General features: G+C 40.3%; 1 protein-coding gene across 7 annotated transcripts in view; it reads left to right on the top strand.

Annotated features, from left to right (window-relative positions):
* The window catches only part of LOC111245758 (ATP-binding cassette sub-family G member 8-like), a 121,417-nt gene extending 103,911 nt beyond the window's left edge, over positions 1-17,506 (top strand). For 6 of the 7 annotated variants that reach the window (XM_022794480.2, XM_086979225.1, XM_086979226.1 and 3 more), the window contains 9 exons: positions 53-174; positions 4,182-4,388; positions 6,048-6,395; positions 7,977-8,116; positions 8,483-9,797; positions 10,911-10,987; positions 14,097-14,386; positions 14,635-14,752; positions 15,447-17,506. In XM_022794480.2, the coding sequence (XP_022650215.1) occupies positions 53-174; positions 4,182-4,388; positions 6,048-6,395; positions 7,977-8,116; positions 8,483-9,797; positions 10,911-10,987; positions 14,097-14,386; positions 14,635-14,752; positions 15,447-15,632 (2,803 nt within the window). In that variant the 3' untranslated portion in view covers positions 15,633-17,506. The remainder of the gene's footprint in view (positions 1-52; positions 175-4,181; positions 4,389-6,047; positions 6,396-7,976; positions 8,117-8,482; positions 9,798-10,910; positions 10,988-14,096; positions 14,387-14,634; positions 14,753-15,446) is intronic. The other variant, XM_086979224.1, reaches the window with a different exon arrangement.
* The last annotated feature ends 2,669 nt before the right edge of the window (positions 17,507-20,175 follow it).

Genomic DNA, 20,175 nt, shown 5'->3' with positions numbered 1-20,175 from the left:
ATACGAGATAAACGCAAATTAGGCTTACCAATGCACCTTTTTGGTGCTTAAGGCATTTCAGGCAAAATCCAGCAACGGAGGACCTGCATGCCTGGAGCATCTACAGGCAGAATCTCAACTCGGACTTCACTGACTCGGCCCTAGGAACAACAGAAAAGTCTCAGCGGCCATTTGGTAAGTTCGTTACGGTATTTTAGAAAAGCGATAGTTAGCAAATGGTAAGATAAGCGAAAGGACTTACATCTCTCATGGATTTACACAACATTTCCTGGGTAGCAACTCCTCGTCCTTGGTAAATGCCAGTGGAGGGTGATTTGTTGGCAACCTTGAAATCGTTGTTTTATTTATAGACAGCCTTCTAGTAAAGCCGGAAAAACTGCGGGTTGATTATATCTGGTATATTTGCGACAGTATACCGATAAAGGATCTGCTTAAACCAGTAGCGCGTAGCGCCTCTAAAATAGTTCAAGTTCACGTCAGATGTGTGGCTGTGTGATGTAACGTATACAGTGAATTAAACTTTAGACAAATTATTTAGATTTTAAGTTGGGTGCTTCTTCATGCAGTATTCAAATGCCGTATTCCTTTGTAGCTACCATAACCAGGAAAGAATTCGAATATGCTAGAAACAGACAGCGCATTACAATTCAGCTGCTGCCATGATGCAATAAGCTTCATTTCGTTGCGCTGCCGCGGATGGAAACATCGAGCGACCGTTAATGCCCCGCTTGCACACTTACTATTGTTATCGGCCCTAACAAGAGAGAGACCCATGTCATTGTCAAGCCCCATATCTCAGGCCTCAGCACATCCTGAAAACATCTGTGTGACGTTCGTTCCTTTATCTTTTTCCTTAAACTTCGTTTCTTCAAGCCGACGCCAACGTTTACGTGCGTGTGTCTTGTGATAACAACGACCACAATGGCACTCTCTTTCGTTGCCTTCTTTATTCAGCCACATATTTTGTTTAGTCAACGGCCTGACCCCCGCCATGAACGGTTCTATCAGTTGAAAAAAGCTATAAACGCTCGGTAAAAAATGTTTGCCCGGCAGACAAACAGACATGTAGCAATGGCGAGATTCATTTGAAAGAGCAGCATGCTTTAAGCTTCGCATCAGAAAATGCAAGGGCAAAGAAACCCACCGAAAAAAAGGCTCATAAACATGATCGTTATCGTAATATAATACTGCAGTATGTTTAGCTGACGGGGACGCTGGCGACGAAATCGCTGTGCAATATTTTTCGGTTTTTTTTTGCCACCTCATTTCTTTCTACTGAGAGTCTGAATCGGTTAAGGTACTGCGATTTGGCATTAACTGAATATCGTTTATTTAACTGCGATATATATCTTAGTTGAGCGATATATATATATATATATATATATATATATATATATATATATATATATATATATATATAGGGGAAATCAAATAATCTTCGAAACAGAAAATTAGAGATAAATGTTTCGGTATAGATTTGCCCCGAAATATACTTCCATTGAACAGTTTGTGTGGAACGTTTTTGTGGTCATCTGTGTTTATTGGTCGGTCCGCTATAAATCGAAAAGAATATACAATCGAACCACTAGCTTCACGGTTTATTTCTTATCTGATATTTTTCTCTGTTTTTTTTTTTTTCATTCAATTGATGAATTTCAGATCGGCGTGTTTGTTTGACCTAGTCAACACTGTTTGACATTATTACATGGGCATAGTCGTATATTTTTAATTCGTTCTGACGTCGCCAGAAAAAAGCAAAACTCTTAACATGATATTGATACAGAAGCTACCATACACGATGTAACCTAAACATCACCGTGGTCGCGGTCGTCATCGGCAGTAGCTTAATTGGGTGTTATCCAACTAAAATTCAATTAGTTTATATGACTGTAGAGACTTTACTATGGACGTCCTATTCCTAACCGAATGACAGACGGACGGATAAAATAAGTGATTTCTACATTTCCCTAACGGATGTGAAGAGTATTGACCGAGGGCCAATTATTGGTCCGTACTTGTCTATAGCAAAGCGATCTTTTCCCGAGGGAAAGAACGGCGAGCGCATAATGTTATCGCCTTTATATAATAGCTATAGTTTAATCGTCTTATCAGGAACCGTCGACATATGTTTACTTATTCTTAGTTACAGTATTAGGCCTAGTAGCTGCCATCACGTTAGTGGATATTATATAATAATATATATAAAATAATATAAGCAATAAATATTAAACAGAAAGCATGCCAATGTTTGCCAGTAACTGAACTTATTTATAATAGCTGAAACTCTTCCACTAGGAAACGTATATTTCCATATATACGTTTATCTTTGTTTGAATTATATATTACAAGAGCCTAATCTACGTAAGCATCTAGCTAAATAGTACAGTTGCTGTTATATAGGCTGGTGCCAGATAAACCTTGCAGATATTCACAAGATCTTCAATGGACGGATTTTTCTGAAAGCTTGCTTTTCGATTGACGAGTAAATACATCTTCAAGATTTGTTTAGTATTTCAAAAACACAATAGCTTAGATGGTTTCTATTAGCTGATGTAACGATCATTTAGCTAGTTTCGATCATCCTTCCCATCAGGCCAGTTATCGTCTATACATATGTATATCTATTCACATAGGCCAGGCTAAATATCGACTGAATGACAACGCCGATCAAGGCTTTTTAGATTTTATCACAACTTATTTATACTTAGAACAACAGTGATGTTTTTAGAACTCCACACGTGATGGAGATAGTTGCGAGTACCAAATAGCACAAAATGGCAGATAGCTATGTCCAGAGAATTGTGGACGATTTAAGATGAGCAGAGATTCTTTCCATGCGCTTCTGATGCCTCGATCGGTACGTTAGTCTACGCGGTACCGCAGCGATAACGGCAGGCGGTCGGATCTGGCGCGATGACATCAGACATATCGACACACTTACGAAATGACACATGACGCTACGTCAGACGCATATCGTGTTGGCTTTTTGTACTTGTTTGATTGTAACTGTATGCAGCTGAGCTATATAATATGTTTCTCTGGATTTTATTGCAAACTGCGAGGCTAGGCATGATAAGCGGTCCGATGATCATAATAGCGATGAGGGGTGCGATCTTCAGGACCACGAAACATCCTGCAGGCATGTAGATTAGGATATGTCGTTATCTAGCGAACTAGTTGGTACATACATACATACATACATACGCATTAAGTGGCAGGATATCTGGGAGTAACGACAAGATATTTTCATTATCGTTTACGTTCTGTCAATCCACTCCGAGAAAAGACGTCGACTCATCACTGACCCGGATTAGCCGAGGAAATAACCGAGGTTCACTTGCGTATTAAGATAGCAGAACGATGTCGAGTAACGTATGAGATACACGCTTAGTGTATAAGTGATGACCATTTTTGTTCATTCTTTTCCTCCTTTTGAATTCACCGATAATGAACCGTAATCAGGCATTTGAAAGCTTGTCATTTGTCAGCTGTTGACATCATCTTGTCTGGATTGCAAACTTTCGCCATTATTCCAGGCTCTAAAATAGCTCCAGGAAACAGCATTTTTGACACTTCATATTTGACCTTCAACAGGGTGGAAAAGTTGCTGATTAAAAATGACTTACGAGCATCATGTACGGCACTCTCGGCTTAAAAAATAATTCTGATCGATTTTTCAAATTCATAAAAAGCCAACAAAAAAAAAACAAACAGAATCTTTAGATAAACCTAATTATACCTCAGAGTTACTATGTGTTTTAATCATATTACTATGCAAGCGTAAAGAACCCACCCAAACAATTAATACCCATTGGCCCCTAAGGTACATTAAATTGCAAATAACCACACATGAGAAGAAGTATAGGTAATACTGGCTATCATAAAATCAATATGATTTATTGTTTGTTCGATTATTTTTTTCATTCTTGAGTCTGCGTTATCACAGGACACGAGAGTACGATAGCTAGCTTTGGTAACACGGTACTCGCCGTCATCTATTTGATGAAACGTCTTTCTATCTACCTACGGCCTCTAACGTTAAACGAATACGTGTCTTTTTTTTGCGCACAAATTGAATTTTGATAACACCATATTTAGATAACTGTTTCTACTACCGCTGTTAGATTGTCGAACTTTTATTTTTTGCCTGAATTCCAACTGTTGATTATTTTACTTTTCAGGCAACTTCCAGTTACGAGAATCGACCGTGCAGACTATTTTGAATCATCCAAAGTACGGACCTCGTGACCGTAATTCCGAGCTGGCAGCAAACATCCAGACATATCTTCGATTCGGCCTGCCCAGAGTTCATACGTTGAGTTCATCCGGTAACGGGCTAGCGGGCGGAACAAACGGCCGTTTTACGGCAACGGCTAATCTTATCAAGGGTCAGTGGGAGATCAACTGAGACACTGGCATAATGCTACCGCAGTACCATTAGCATTCAAAATCAACAACATTAATTAGACATTCTGAAATGCTCAGTGAAGGCAAGAGTTATAAAGCTAAGATGATTTCTAGTTCGTCTTATTTTTTTCGTTTTAGTCTCCATGGATTCCGCGAGAGTCTTAAAGAAACAACGAGGATTTGGCCGCATGCTATATGAAATATCTTTAAAATTGGTATTCTGTATTTAAATATGATACTTTTATGATATACATTCGAATGAACCAAAGTAGAAAATAAACCGACGTCAATGTAGTAAATACTTCTATTCTGTCATATGATTAATAGTTTTAGATACTCATACATGTGGGATGGTCGACGTTTTTAGGTTTATGACAAAAGCAAACATGTGCTGGCGAGAATATTGACTTCTCGACCACTTCCGTTCTAATTATAGTCTTTTACCCTATACTCGAACCCTTCAGAGTGTAAATTTTAAAAACGAACAGGTTTAATAACCTCACATAACAGGAATGGGTTACACTGGTAATATAAGTGCAAAAACAAATGACTCCGTCAGGCCTTACCATTAATATTAGACAACAGTTGTTTTTCCACTGCCAGTAGCTTGGACTGTTATTTTATAGCATATTTTCTTTTGTAGCAGAACCTTCAGACTGGCGTCCTCTGCCAGTTTCTTATGCAAATTGGAAAATTTAAGGTCAACGCTTGTACTAGCCCATTCGTGATCAGATTCATCCAGTTCACTGAAAAAATTAGAATAGCGCTCGTATGGCCCGAAATTCAACTGCTCTCTTTAACTGAGAAAAAAATCTGGGAAGCTGGAAATTCGTTAGCAGTCAAACCGACGGCGCTCGTTTGACAGGTTTACGCGTCAAACCTGACAAATATCGGCAAGTTGGTACAACTGAGCGCCGTCTATTGGAAACCTCACTAGGCTAAATCCCTATAAGCAAAAGGAGCTTCTCAATGAACAAGAAAAATAACGAGGATGGTCAGAAGTTCAGGCGCTTTCCTCTAAAATACTGTCTATGAGGGAGCTAGACCCGCTGCTGGGTGCCAAAAGTATCTAGGTTCAAACCCGGACATAGATAAACTTCGTTTCATGCTGGGAGCCACCCGTCCCTCTGATGGAACCATGCTTAACGGCGATACCGGACGTAAAGATCGGAACATAGAATGCGCCAAAAGTAACAGGAACTGCTGCAATTTTTCTGCCTACTTTGACAACCACTGAAATTACTCTTTTTGTTAGAACGCTACCTCGCTTGGTAGATTATTTGACTTAGTACCGTTATAATTGCTGCAGCATGCAGATTATACATCAACGTACCTGTTTTTCGGTAGTTTCTATTAATAAATGAGCACGATAAATGATACTTTTACAAATGACAACCTTGATTAGCGTCATGTCTTTATCAAGTGATGTTCTAAGACAGGTCAATATGCTGGAACCGTGGTTAAACTAAAATAAAAGAACCTGATCATTTGTTATACAGACATAAGCCTTTAGTAATAACTTAACCTTCAGCTCCAATTTCGTCGATCCCGCCCTTTCGATTCCAGTTGTTTACGGGAATTTGGAGAGTTTGTATTATTTTACCAGTTTTGTTATTATTTAATAATGGTCGTTCTTGCAGATACATCGTCAGGTTACGACAGTTCGGAAGATGGTCGCCGCAAGCCGACCGGGGGCGATACCCATTTGCAAGCCACTGCTCATGACCAACTATCGACCGAACAACTTACGGCGAGGGAGCAGCTATGCCATGAATCTCGAGGTAGATACCAATTTAATGACCCTTACCACCACATGAATATTAACTACGTGAATCACCACTATGGCGTCTACAATCGACAGCCGAACAACGAGCACTACATGATTCTGCAACAGCCGCAGCAGCGTCACCACAACAGTCAACAGCCACATAGAGATTACCACCATCATCATGATAGGGTTCAGACGCATCTGGCCGGATTCGGTTATGGTAAGCTGGAACAGTGAGGTAACAAAAGGTAAACGGTGCCGACATCTGAGATATTACACATGGCCGTCAATTCAAGCGTGCACTTGGAGTGTTTGCACGCAATATCGACCTGCGCAACGGCTTTTTCTCAGCTCATCTTGCCATTTTACTCCCCCCTTTCTGTCGGTCATTTATTTCTTTCCAGTCTTTTTCTCCCACCCTTCCTCTTTTGCCCCTTTCTCCCCCCCCCCCCCCCCCCCCCCCCCCCCTCTCTCTCTCTCTCTCTCTCTCCTTTACTTTCGAGTCTTTGGGGGTATACTTAGGCGTTAAAAAATTAGAAAATGTTGCACAGACACTTTTTTATCGGATTGATATCGTTTTTTTTTTTTTGATGCCCTATGTATGTACTGGTATTGTGGGGCAATTTGCACCATTTTTCCCTTTTAGAATCTTTACTCTAAAGCATGGTGTCTTGCTTATTATATACACACGTAGAAGCGGGTGAGCACTTAAAATATAGGGTTTGTGATATTTACCTTCATACATGGATCGGCATATACTATGCGTGCATAGATAAACTACCGTTGGGGGCTATTCGTCTGTCTAACAATGGATTTGATACTTTCGATCGACGTACGTTTCTGGTCGATCTGACGTCCGAAACCTGTCCTATTCTATCTACGTACACCTTTGGAACAAAGACAATCTAAAGTCGACAACGGTCGACGATAGCTGATTCTAATATGATCATGTTTACGATTTTTGTTGCCGCATTCTATGAACGAATAAGTCGCACATGATTTGCCAATAGACCTATATAGCTTTACATCTGAAACCTAGTTCCAGTTAAACTTTGGCCACACAAAAGATTACCCCAAGCGTACAGATAGATTCATGAACACGTAAATGGGTCATGTTGCATTATATATGTTCTTGTCATATAGCAAAAGTGACATGTCGGATACCTTTTCATTGCTTTAATAGTTCCAGCTACTTGACCGTTATCCTAACGCCTTCGCTAACCTTGATCAATGCCACTAACGTTTTCAATATTATTACTTGTAGCATACGACAAGGGCTTTCACAGCCTGGATAGCCAACTCGAGTCGTGTATATAGCTGTCTGACTAACTGTTTCTAACCATTACAAATGTCAACACAAGCTGATGTACTATGACGTTTAGTCATAATAAATCAGTTTGTGTTGTTATATATGCTATACAAATTAACAGTTTGACTAAAGGATGCTTTATATTATAGCTCATTGTATACAAAACAGTAGTTTGTTGTCTGCGAGATTTAATCTCAACGTAGATTATTAAAAGCAAGTAAATTAGGTCTTAAAGCCTTGTCTAATGTCTATCGTTTCTTTTTTATATTAAACCATATCTTTTCTTGATCACTCTGCAGTATTATATTATTCACTGGCTCCGTACGCTCTACGCGTTCCGAATACCGAGTTCGCTTGTAACACATGTTATGGAAAGTTGCCTTATTTAGTGTATACAGCTTAACAACTCGTGATTTCGTTTGCAATTTATGTGTTGATAAAAATGATAAAATTCTAAATAACGTTGCTCTTTTCTTCGCTCACGGCGGATAGGCCAAAGGACGCCTCATAGGTCCGGTAGCGAAGCGGATTTAATTCAAGAAGACGCACAGAGTCATCGATCATCTCGTTGGGACACTTTTCAACAGCCGCCTAAGATGAACGGGATTAATGGCATGCAGAACATACCGGAGGTTAGTTAATGGTCGACAACTACCCTTGAAACTTTAATTTGCGAAGCCAAAAATTGCCCCTCAAAGACAGTCATGTGTTCGTCTTCGGTACACATTCTAGCTGCTCAATTCAGCTACGAAAAGTTTTGATACATCACCTAGTAGAGACGCGAAACACAATAGTTTTACTCATTTTGAAAAACGCAATGCATATTCTTCTCATAGATGTTCTCGATATATGCTATCTTAATTGAATTATATTAATTCACGTAATGAATTTTACTATAGTGAGAACGGCTTTCTTCGATACTCGAGGTACTAAGGCTGAATCAGGATTCTACGTCGGATAACTTATGGTAAAGTTGACTTGGGCTATTTCACTTTTAGGGGCGACGAAGCGCAATGTCCCATATCTCGGCAAGTTCTCGGCATATCAACAAGCTCCCATTCAATCGGGATTCATTTTACAACTCATTACCGGGTGGACCAGATGACGAAATAGGCTCGCTAAAGCACCCACATCTTCAGGTTCGTGGGCTTACCTTCGAGGTAGATCGTTCGTCGTGGGGACAGAAACTCTGCGGACGTGCCCGAACTAAGCTACTTCTACTCGAAGGTCTTTCGTTTGAGGTACGCGGAGGCGAAATTCTTGCTGTTGTGGCTACCTCTGAAAATGAGGGTACTACTCTCCTTGACATACTAAGCAATCGAGTACAGAAACGTTGGGGCGATAAGGTACGCGGAGAGTTCCTCTATAACGGCATCCTTATGGAACCTGAAAAGCTGCAAAACTTCGTCTGCTACGTTGGTAAAGATTTCGAGCTATGTCCCGATATGTCGGTTCGTCAATGGATGCTTTTCACTAGTCTTGTACAGGAACCCGGAGGGCCGATCAGGGATACGAAGGAGCGTATCAACGCCCTCTTGGAGGATCTTGGCTTAGGTCAGCTACGGCATACGCGTATTGCTGATCTTACGGAAAGTGAAAAACGACGTTTGAATGTAGCAACACAACTATTGCTGGACACGGACATTGTACTACTCGACCAGCCTATCCAAGGTATGGATATTCTCGATTCTTTTTTTCTCATCGACTATCTACGACAGTGGGCATCCCGGGGCCGCATCGTGATTATCACAGTTCATCCGCCGACGTACGAAATATTCACGATGATGTCCCGCATCGCGATCGTGTCTACCGGTCGTATGGTGTATTTCGGGCGGCGCCGAGAGTTGCTCGACTACTTTGCCTACATTGACTTCCCATGTCCGCCGTACAAGAACCCCTCCGATTACTATCTCGACCTCGTAACCTTGGACAACCTGTCCGCCGAGGCAATGCTCGAGTCTAGTCAAAGAGTTGAAAACCTCGTCGAATTATATCGACGCCGTAATGACGATCACCCATCATTGAGTGATCCGGGACCGCCTGGCATTACCCCACATGAGGTGCGACGAGCCGGCTTCTTCGGTCAAAGTCTCGCCCTGTGGATTCGCGCTATGATCTACACGTTCCCATACAACGTTGTGCACTTCTTCCGAGACCTAATGCTGGCCGCGCTCATGAGCGTTCTCGTCGGCTTCGTCTTCTGGAACGTTCGTGCCGGTCGTGAACAAGAACATGTTTCAGACCGATACGGATTCTACCACTCGCTACTGGCGCTCTGCTTATGGCCGATGCTGCTCAACATGATTACAGATGGTGTGTATATGATAAACACAGCATTTGCTTAATAACGATTGTACCTGGAGCTTTTCAATTGATCGTTATAATAAAACCATATGGTATATCCGGTCACCGGCTGTAGAAGCAAATATTTCTCTTGTGCGGTCGAACCCTGTAGACTGCTGATTGAACCTAATGTAGAGTCATTACTATGCGCTTTATACAAGCATAATTTTAATCCAGTAAAGAGGAAGTCGATGACATTGCATTAGCCGATTCGGTTCGTATTCGGACACTCGGCACCAACTGTTTCCGGTCGTAGATTTTTGACGCTGCCGTTGCTGTCGTCATTATATTTACCGGTAAATCCTTGGTCAATTGTGGGTGTTCTCCTTGCCGATTTGCTTGGCTTACTTTCTTCCAGTCATCAAACATCAGCGTTCCCCATTTTTCTCACCGCTGTGGCCGCTAGGTTAAGATGATCGGCAGTTTAGTTGTTTACTTTTAGCTGCTATTTAGCCCCATGGTAAATTTAGACCACGTCGCCATGGTTACCGCTTCCGAAGCGCGCAATCTATTCTGGTGAGACAGACTCAGTCAATGCTATTATTATTATTATTCATAGATGTGTGCTCCTTCTTAAATGTATGTAGCGATATAATTCACCTATTTTCTTCGTCTCTCCCATGCCCAATACCGCTATTTAGTCGGCTGTTCACTTCTGTCCTTTCATATACTGAAGTTGCCATTGGTACAGCTACACCTGTTACTGCTTCTACTAGTCCATGATAATGGTAACGCCGACAATTCTCAAACCGAAGACAAGCGCGATCTAAAACTAGGCAAAGACGCTGAACGGTCTGGAGTCAGCGCGGGCAAAGTTTATTCTTTTTGTTACAAAACCCCTTTATGATGCCGACAGCCTCCACGTTCTTCTTTTCAATGTTCTAGGCAATTAAATTCTATAGCCTCACTGCCTTCTTTGAGGCTACACGTCGTATTAGTGGTAATGTTTCAGTTAAAGCTGTATACATCGTCCAGCATTGTACCCAGTTTGTTTTTTTTCTCTCAAATTTTTTCATTTAGCACGTCTAGCATCACACATGTCGTTCTGTTAACTGATTGTTTGTCTGTCTCTTTCGGTTTTAGTGTGGCGAGAAAAGACGTTTGTTTGCAAAGATATCCACGAGAAGCTCTACAGTGGCTTCGCATACGTCGTTGCAAAGGTACGTGAAAGTTCGCTCGCTGTTTGCGCTACTTCTGCTGACGCTTTTCGTTGTCTTTTTCTATAGCAACCCCGCTTCTTATTTCCTGACATGGGCCGTACAACGGCGTCGTGTGCAGATGAAACCGACCAGCAATGGAAGTTCTCGCGGCATAATTTTCACCCCGGCGCGACCGGACTCAGTGGCCGGCCGGCCGGCCAGCCAGCTCGTCAGCTGGTGTTTCGGGGCGACACGAAAAACCATTTTGTTGCGGTATCGTGTAACTACGGCGTACTCAGTGCTGTGATACAGTTAGTTGTCCCTGGCAATATAACACGCGAACCATATCTCGTAACGTTTAGGACAAGAGTCGTGCAAAAGGCGGCCAAGAAACATTCGAGCATGGATGGCTGACATAAATACGGGCTATAGCGAGATGACCAGATGGCGTTATTGTAGTAAGCGCGATTTTGCTCGCCCGGAAAGCTAGCCCTGGCCCCGGATATGTTCCTACCTTTGTTAGTTAGATATTGGCCCGGCTAATTTTAATTCGCTACAACGATTACTGTTTATTCTGTCGTCTTTATATATACGTATGGTAGTGAATGACTTTTACGAATAGTGCTATAAACAGCAAGTATGTTAAACTGTGTACGTGGAACGCCGTGCGCATATATTGTTCTATCACTTTTTCTTTGCCTTCGGATCTGTCCGTGGCGGCGGGCTGCGATGCTGCAGAACAACAGCAAGATCCTCCATTGTTGTGGTGACCATTTCTCTGTCGACCGATCGTCTAGTTGCACGCTGGGCACAACTTCCGAGTACTGACGCATTAGATCACTTAATCCATGATCTTATTTTTACGAATTTCCATACATACACATTCAATCTCTCTCCCTAACATTCTCTCGATCCGAAACTATATCGATGATCAGGGCTAGTCTGTCGTCAATAAAACATTTATTTGGTTTCGCTATCGGAGGCGCCCCCTGTTGTCTGGGTGAGCGTCGCGAAAAATCGTCGAACTCACATCTCTAACAGGATTGCTGCGTTACTATATGCTTTGTTAAACATCGCACTCACACAGAAGTAACGGTTGCATATATTATAGATAGAATAATGTGAACAGGCGAAACAACAAAATTTAGCGTTTAAAGCATTTGTTTTTTTTATTTTCGTTGTGTTTGGCTGAACGAAGGATGGGCTGGATCAGGACCCAAGTGTTGCGCAAAGTTGGTGGTTTTTCTCTTGTTTGTGCCTAGCGCTGGCAGACACCTTTGACTGAATCAGGGCTGATGTCGGATTTGTAAAAGGACCGAAACCGCAAAAATGCACCGCCACTGGAGTTTTTGCCTCTAATATATACATGGGATTTTGTTGCCATGCGCTGTTCTATCGAGACAGAAATGCTTCGTATAAAAAAAACCAATCATAAAAACTATTGGATTGATGAAACGTTCATGCCAGCCAAACAGCCCATTGAAATCTATAATAGCAGTCAGGGCAATTCTCAGTTTGAGTCATTTCTCATATAAAGGGAGGTTGTAGCTGTTGGGACGACATTCATGACACGTGCTATTCTTCGGAGTGTCAGTGACCTTGCATAATAAGAACTCACAAAAAAAAAAAACAGGAAATAACAGGTGGTCGTCCATTGAACGTTCTGATCTACTTGCATGATAAAGGACTGTATTTTCGTTCCGTACTACTTGAGGAAGACTGCAGCAGATTATAAACACTCGATTTAATGTTTTTTCTGCAGTACAATACAGACGAAGGCACGCATCTGCACCTCTGGAGGCTTGATCAGCCGGATATATCAATAAGTCCATCAATTGTTATCTTTGTACCGTGACATCAACCGTGACATTTTATTGCCAATTGTTTTTGATTAGGTTGCCTTTTTGGATCGTTTTAAACTTCCTAATTCTTTGAGTGTTCAATTGAGCGAGTGATTTGACCCGTAATTTCATCATGCCACAATAGGCGGAACACAGTCTCAAACGGTTTCTTTCAGATACGGTCTTGCATATTTATGGAAAAATCTGAAATGGAGAAATATTGCGTTCAGAGATTCCAGAAAGGTTGATCTAATTTGATTATACTTTTAAATGTAGTGGCAGTAATCAAGCATTGCATCAACTGAGGACATCGGTAGTCTCCTTTTAATAGTAGGACAAATCAGATGTAGGAGTGGATGTTGCGTACTTGGACGAACTTGTCAACATCGCCGTTCAAATTCGGATCAGTAGTTATCTACGCTGACAAGGTGGGGAGCCATTAATATACAGTAGAAGATAGTCTACATAAGGAGAATCGTAGAACTTTTGCTCATTGCAAATTGTAGTTGAAGTCGTTTAGCGTGCTGAACGGTGGTTGTATCGATCACTAATGATATTTAGACATCCGAACCGACATAATTTGTTATTAGGAAATCATCATCTGGATCCCGGCGGCGTACAAACGAGTCTTGCTGTTGACTTGATACCATGTTGAGAGCCACTGAGAATCCGTTTGTATCAGAGGCCGCTCTTCGTATAAGGTCTTTCTTTAGGATATGAACGTACAGTCACCGGCATAGAACGTTGACTGGTAATAGAAGTAGTTTTACTTTCCCTGAAAAAAACTAAACGTTAAAAACTGCCACGGGTACGTTAGGGGTCGGCTGGCAAAACGGATTACACTGACTTCTGATCTGTATTGTATCTAGCTTCTCCAATCAACCAGGGCAATGAAGACACGGCCTGGACTGCGCCCCCGTTTTGGGTCCCGTTTATCTAAAAAAATAGAAAGCTTTTCATTTGTTTGACGAACTGTTTACGAGACGTAGCACACTTATGTATCGGTAGTTTTACTAGAGCGACTCCGAGTACTTTCAAAATAGATGGGTATCTGTGATCCAAAACGATTTGTGAATTGCCTACATAACGACGACTCAGGTCGGTACGTTGAACATTTCCGTGTGTCAAGTTGTGCCTTCGACAGTTAAGTTATCTGGCAAGTGATCTATAATAACTGAACACCGATTACGGCTTGCATATACATAAACGAATAATATCGTCACTAATAAATAAACCGTGCTAGGATACTAGTGAGGACTGATCGTACAATATGCCGCTTGATTTTGCAGTTGACCTACTCAATCCCGATGTCGTTATCGATAATGGGCGCTTACGTTTTTCCGGCCTACTCAATGGCTGGAATACCTTCGCAAGAGCACATTTCTAATTTCTTGCCATTCCTCGGATTCATGTTACTCTACCTATCACTACTGCGATCGGCGGCAATGTGCTTCTCGTTGGTTTCAGCTCGACGCCATATTGCGGCGCTTTTGACTGCGGGGCTTTCAAGCATCTTCATCTTTTCGGGAGGATGGATTGTCCATCTTAACGAGCTTAGCTATTTCACTCAATGGCTCAGGTAATTGAGACTTCTACGAAGATAATAATTACAAAAATAGTAAGATCTATGCTATTTAAATGTAAAACAAAGAGGAATACATTTTGTTCTATCGATTTTCGCCTGTTTTGAATCGGGAAGCTTTTGGATATTTTCCGTAGGTTCCACAAGAGCATAGGCTTCCCACCTTTCGAACATGGGGCTCACTATTAAAGCCTATTTGACTTCAAAAATATAATTTTCATTGTGTACCTTTTGGCATGGAGTAGGCATGTCTCTCCACTCAAATGGGTGATGCAGGAGATGACGTATCACGAGTTCTCGTCGAGGAGACAGGTTTATGAATGTCCGCGAAATCCCGTCGTACTTCAAGAAAACGGCATTCAGGTAATGTCCCCTGCAGATCTGACTCCTTTACTAGCTAGCATACTCTGTCATATCGTTTGGCCTGTAATGTTGTGCTATATATACATAGTATAGCTATTGTGTCGCAAACTAATTATCATCAAAAACATCCCGGAAAAATCAGAGTATAACAGGAAAAAGTACGACAGATGATACATGTTTGTGTTCTACTGTTGCACTGCAATTGTTTACGCACTGCAGTGTGCTTATGAAGTTCGGCAACCCGATCGGAGGCCGACGGCTGTATCTACAAAAAAAGTAAAACAAAAAAATGTTGTACGATAGATTTCGTTCATGACCATAAAATGTAATCGTCTATAAGAACGCCTAACTTTTCCAAAGCCGGTGTAAAGGCACCGTTGTTAATAACCGCAACGGTCCCTGCGTCAGCGCTAATTCAATAGAATCTAACTGTTGCATGTATTAAAAGGGTCTCCCTGGTTTCCTCAAGTAGGGCGTGATAGGTTGCGTATAGAGACAGTCATACCCGAACATAGTTACACTGTTGGTAGATAACTACTGATGAATGTATAAATAAATATCGCTAGAGACGTACCGTATTCATTCCTATCGGGTCCATGTCACTGCCTTCCTTTTTCCTCGTGCTCTAGAGATATGCGTATGTGCACGGCAACTTACGATGACTTTTATTCGTCTGTGTGTCTTGTTTTCACAGGTGAAGGCGGATTGCGCGTGGCCCGGCGATCGGCACGCCGTTGGCCTGTTTTACAATGAACCGTCCTCACTTTTGCACTCGGTTCTCGTACCGCTCGCCTTCCAATTGTTCTTCGTATTAGCGTCAATCCTGGTCGTGTCCTGTACCAAATTCAACAGAGCTGCTAACAGGATGCCGAGAAAATAGGCGCCTCTATTGCTTCAACTGTCTAACGCACAGGTTGACTTCTATTGTCAGCATCGAGGTCTGCAATTTTTGCCCCTGCAAAGTGCCCCTCTTGGTGAAGAGCCTGAAGAGAATGTCCACACTGTGTTGCCATGAGTTGTATATTTATCCCTTTCCTCCTTCTTTCTGTTACGGCGCAGCAATAGATAAATTCTAGTTGCTTCTAGCAATCAAGCAATTAGCGAAGGGTGCTGTAGACTTATGAGTACGACAAATAGGCCAATGTCAGGCCTTTACAGGAAAAAACTGAAAAGACTATTACTGATTAAAGCAAAATTGACGGGTTACATCCAAGCCGTTATGAAGGAAGCCGTTTCCGTCCTGACTGCACGCTCTTACAACAAGCCGATGCAAAAACATACATTTAAACAGATACACACAGAAACATACACACTCTATGAAAAAAGTCTAACTCTTAATCCAACTCACGCATAAAACATACATAAGATATAATATAAAACAAACATAAAGATGCAAACAATCACGACTATGACGTGTACATTATAGCGGAACGCAAGTCGCACTCATGAAGGGGTCAAATGCACAATGAGAAACGACTCCATTTTCAGCCGAACTTTCATAATATTATAAAAAACTAACAAGCCAGCATTTACGTGGCAAAACGGGAGAGCGCAAAGGTGTTTACGTATTGGACAATCCTATTGAAATATCTTTGTCGCTTTGACGATAACGGGTCTTCCCTCTTTTACGTGGCTCAATTAATAATAATAATAATAATAATAATTACTTAATTAAAATTATGTATAGAAAATAAGATAGAAGAAAGCGAATATTGCTCATTTATAGCTGCAAGACAAAATGCAAACTTTCATGTAACGATTACAGGATGCTAAATTATTATTATTATTATATTTTGCTAAATATGAGGAAGCACTTGTTGATTTTATGAGAAACAAAAATGAGAGCTAATCTTTTTTACTATTACCACGTACTTACGTAAAGAAGTTTTTCCGTCTATTCTTAAGGTAATTAGACGCTAGGTCTTTTGTAGACGTTTTTTTTATGAAAAAAAAAAACAAGATTCTTATTGAAGCTGTAGTACTCTGCGTATATATATATATATGATGTTCATTAAATTAGACATTTACACATAATGACATATACAGAAGAGGTTCATACATTTTTATGAGAATTCATACAGATCGTAAATACTCGACGTGTGCCAACAGTTTGCGTTATTAGTTTGTAGATATATCACCGCCACCCCCTCTGCGGAATTTATCATATCTCTAGACTGGGCCGACATCTAGTAAAAATACGCCGTTAAATTTTCGATTGCCGAAAAATTGTCGAAGTCTAGAGGTAACCTGGACGTTCATCAATGGTTAAAACCACACAAAAATCTATACCCTAATCAAGACGCGCAGTTTCTCATACCGTCTAGAACAGACAGTGGCCATACGCCAGGCAAAAATCCGGCATATTCTTGCACGCCACTGGAACAGTTCGATTTTATGGATAGTTCTACAAACGTATCAATCGAATGAATATAGAGAGGATAAATATGAAGAAGGTCATAATTTTTTTTTTTGTTTTTCTGTAACTAACGCTGTCTCATCTCTTGCCGTTTCTCTACGAGAGATTTAATTACTTAAATGCATGGTATACAACATTCTAGGTAAAGTTCTAACATAAAGGGTATTAGCCAGCAGAAGGGTGAGTTGTAGTGGCCAATTGAGAAGTCATTTAAGACTAATGAATTCGTGATTGCGTCACCCCTTTACGATTTCTGTATACATGGACAATTTCTGGTTGATACTCAAAGCGAACCATTAATGTGACAATAATGTTAATAAACTAGCAAACAACATAAATTGGTGATTTTTCTTTTTGTTTCCATATTGATTGAACAATACATTTTAGGGCTTTGGTCAAAACAAGAGACGTATATTCGTTCTCGACCGACCTCGGAAACGGTGATAAAGGAAAGAGCGTAAAATATCCCAGCTACATCTCTCTAGATGTTATTAGGTTAGTAAGCGGAATGCCCTCGTGAAGCCCTTTACAATGTATGAATAGACAGAATTTATAAATTTACAATAAAAAAACATGTTCGCCAGCAGCGCCATTTGACACATATATGCGTCTAGTTTGATATGGTTTTTTTTACGGTTAGCCTTTTGTAAGCATGCATATATAGAGTATTAGCAAGAAAACTGTTACTTGCAAGTTTAGAATGAGGTGCTTATGCGGATATCGTATCGTAACCGTTTCCATTCATCGTTAACTCCTTCAAAAGGTCAACAACAGCGGCTTCGGTAGCGATTTCAGACTCTGCTAACGATATTCGTGGTCTCCACGTTTGATGAGCTTGTTTGAAACGATTGAAAAAAAAAACAAGCACGGATATATTGAATATATAGGGTAAAATGTTTATTAAATATATTTTGCTAAATATACTAGTGGCAAACAATAAGCCAAACCGAGCACGGATATGAAAGCGTAAAGCTTGGAGGTTCACAATTCTCATAATGTTATTGGTTATGTCCCCAAGGGATAATGTTACTGGCCCTCTAAATTTATTTTGGCTATGATATCTTTACGTTTTTACGCTGACACATGGTGACCCGCCAAAGCGTAATTTTGACGACTTTACGTAGACACTTAACGGCCAAAGAAAGACACTATACGTATTGATAATAATTTTTTTTTCTTAATAATATGTTTAAAATACTACCGTTACGTTAAAACTTACTAGTCCAGTTTAGTGCAACTATTGCTTTATTAGGCTTAATAGGCTGAACTAGCGACGAATAGATAAACAGTTGATTTTTATCGTTTGGAATTAGCAAAAAGTGATCGAAATAACGATATGCTCGCGTGCCAAAAATTTATTTTTATCTTGTATTCAATATAATTTACTTAACAATAAGCTACTGAATAATGAAGTTATTATTTTATTGACATATTTAGAAAAAAAAAAGTTATTTTCACGCGTTTATATATTATATGCAATATACTACTCTATATAAAGAAAAATCTATATTATTAATTATTTGTTGCACTATAGTCCAAATAAATTGCAACAATCTCATAATGTGTATATTTGTACTACATATACGATTCTTCAGCGAAATGAACGCGTAGCTACCTCGATTACATGTTGAAGTCGAAAACTTCATAATTATATCTGTTGCATATCTTCAAAGGGCAACAAAATTAAGAGTATTGCAGCATCGTTGTACAACTCTGCATAAAAGTCTAAGTAAGTTCAGCTCTTGTGGTTACATCAGTACGTTACTATGAGTGCAGTCCATCACGTCACGCTTCGCGAAAATAAGCAAAATTGGGTGAAACGTCAATTTTTCAAATGGTAAGATACTTATTATGGAGAAAGACATTACACAACAACGTTTCTGACTTGATTTTAATAATAACAATATCAATTATTAGTAGCAAGCTGAGGGATGAAATGCTATAGGAACCCCGATATTTCAGGTACAGGAATTCCTTTTCATTTGTATCCGATATACGTATTTTTCCGTTCCTAAACCCTCTGCGTAAGTATTAATTGCGCTAGTACTGTTGAAAGTGTTAAGGCGCCAGTCAATATCTTCGAGATATCGTTGCAGATTGCTAGACCTCAAAGAATCTGTTCATTGAAATATTTCTGGGTTAAGCTAGCCTAATCAAGGACCCAAATGTAGGTGGGTACAAATACAGATTATATAAGTTATTTTACCAGGCAAGAAAGGCGCCGTAAACAATTCTTATGTATATTGTATATCATTTCGAAAATGTGTAGGGAAGTTGCCTTAGTTACTTTCGCTGTAAAGCCATGTGGCGCTTTAGAATGACCCTTTAGAGGCCCAGATTATTCACGAGACCGTTCTCTGACTAATCCTTTTTAATAGTTCACCTTACCGAAAATTAGGTATTCCTAAAACGTGGTAGCAAAGTAAACGTAAAAAAAGACATAGGCATTTTCAAATAAAGAACTAATATAGCAAATATTTTTTACTATTAGAAAAGCAGGCCTTAGTTCAAAGTGGAACTCTATGAAAGATCCGCACGAGGCTTTGATCGTTTGCAAGCGATACTTCGCAGCTTACGTAGATACCAACAGTGAACCCGCCTCGAGGGTCGATTACTTTCTGATGCTGCATTTTAACGTCAATAACGTACCTAACTCTATTGCCTAAAATCAAAAGCAGGCCAGTTTGATTTTAAACTTGTCTACCGAACGCAATGTCAAGGTGGAAATTGCTCAGGGCAATTCATCTGGCAACGTAAATACCGACGTTTTAGCTCCCGTACGCTTCAATCTATACAAACAACACCACCATATTATTTCAAGGGAAAAAAATGGCCTTATTGAAATCTGGCGTTCAATCTATTCTGTAATCAGTTAGATTACAGAAAATGTAATCGCTCATGAAATATTGAATCTATTCTACTGTTGTTTTTTCTATAACCTCCTCATTAAAGGCGTTATTATGTGTGATACATTGACGTGTATGCGTGAAGTCGAATCTGAAGCGAC

This window comes from Varroa destructor, unplaced genomic scaffold, assembly GCF_002443255.2.
Source record: "Varroa destructor unplaced genomic scaffold, Vdes_3.0 BEIS01000002.1, whole genome shotgun sequence".
Lineage (NCBI taxonomy): Eukaryota > Metazoa > Arthropoda > Arachnida > Mesostigmata > Varroidae > Varroa > Varroa destructor.
This window is presented reverse-complemented; position numbering and strand designations above follow the sequence as displayed.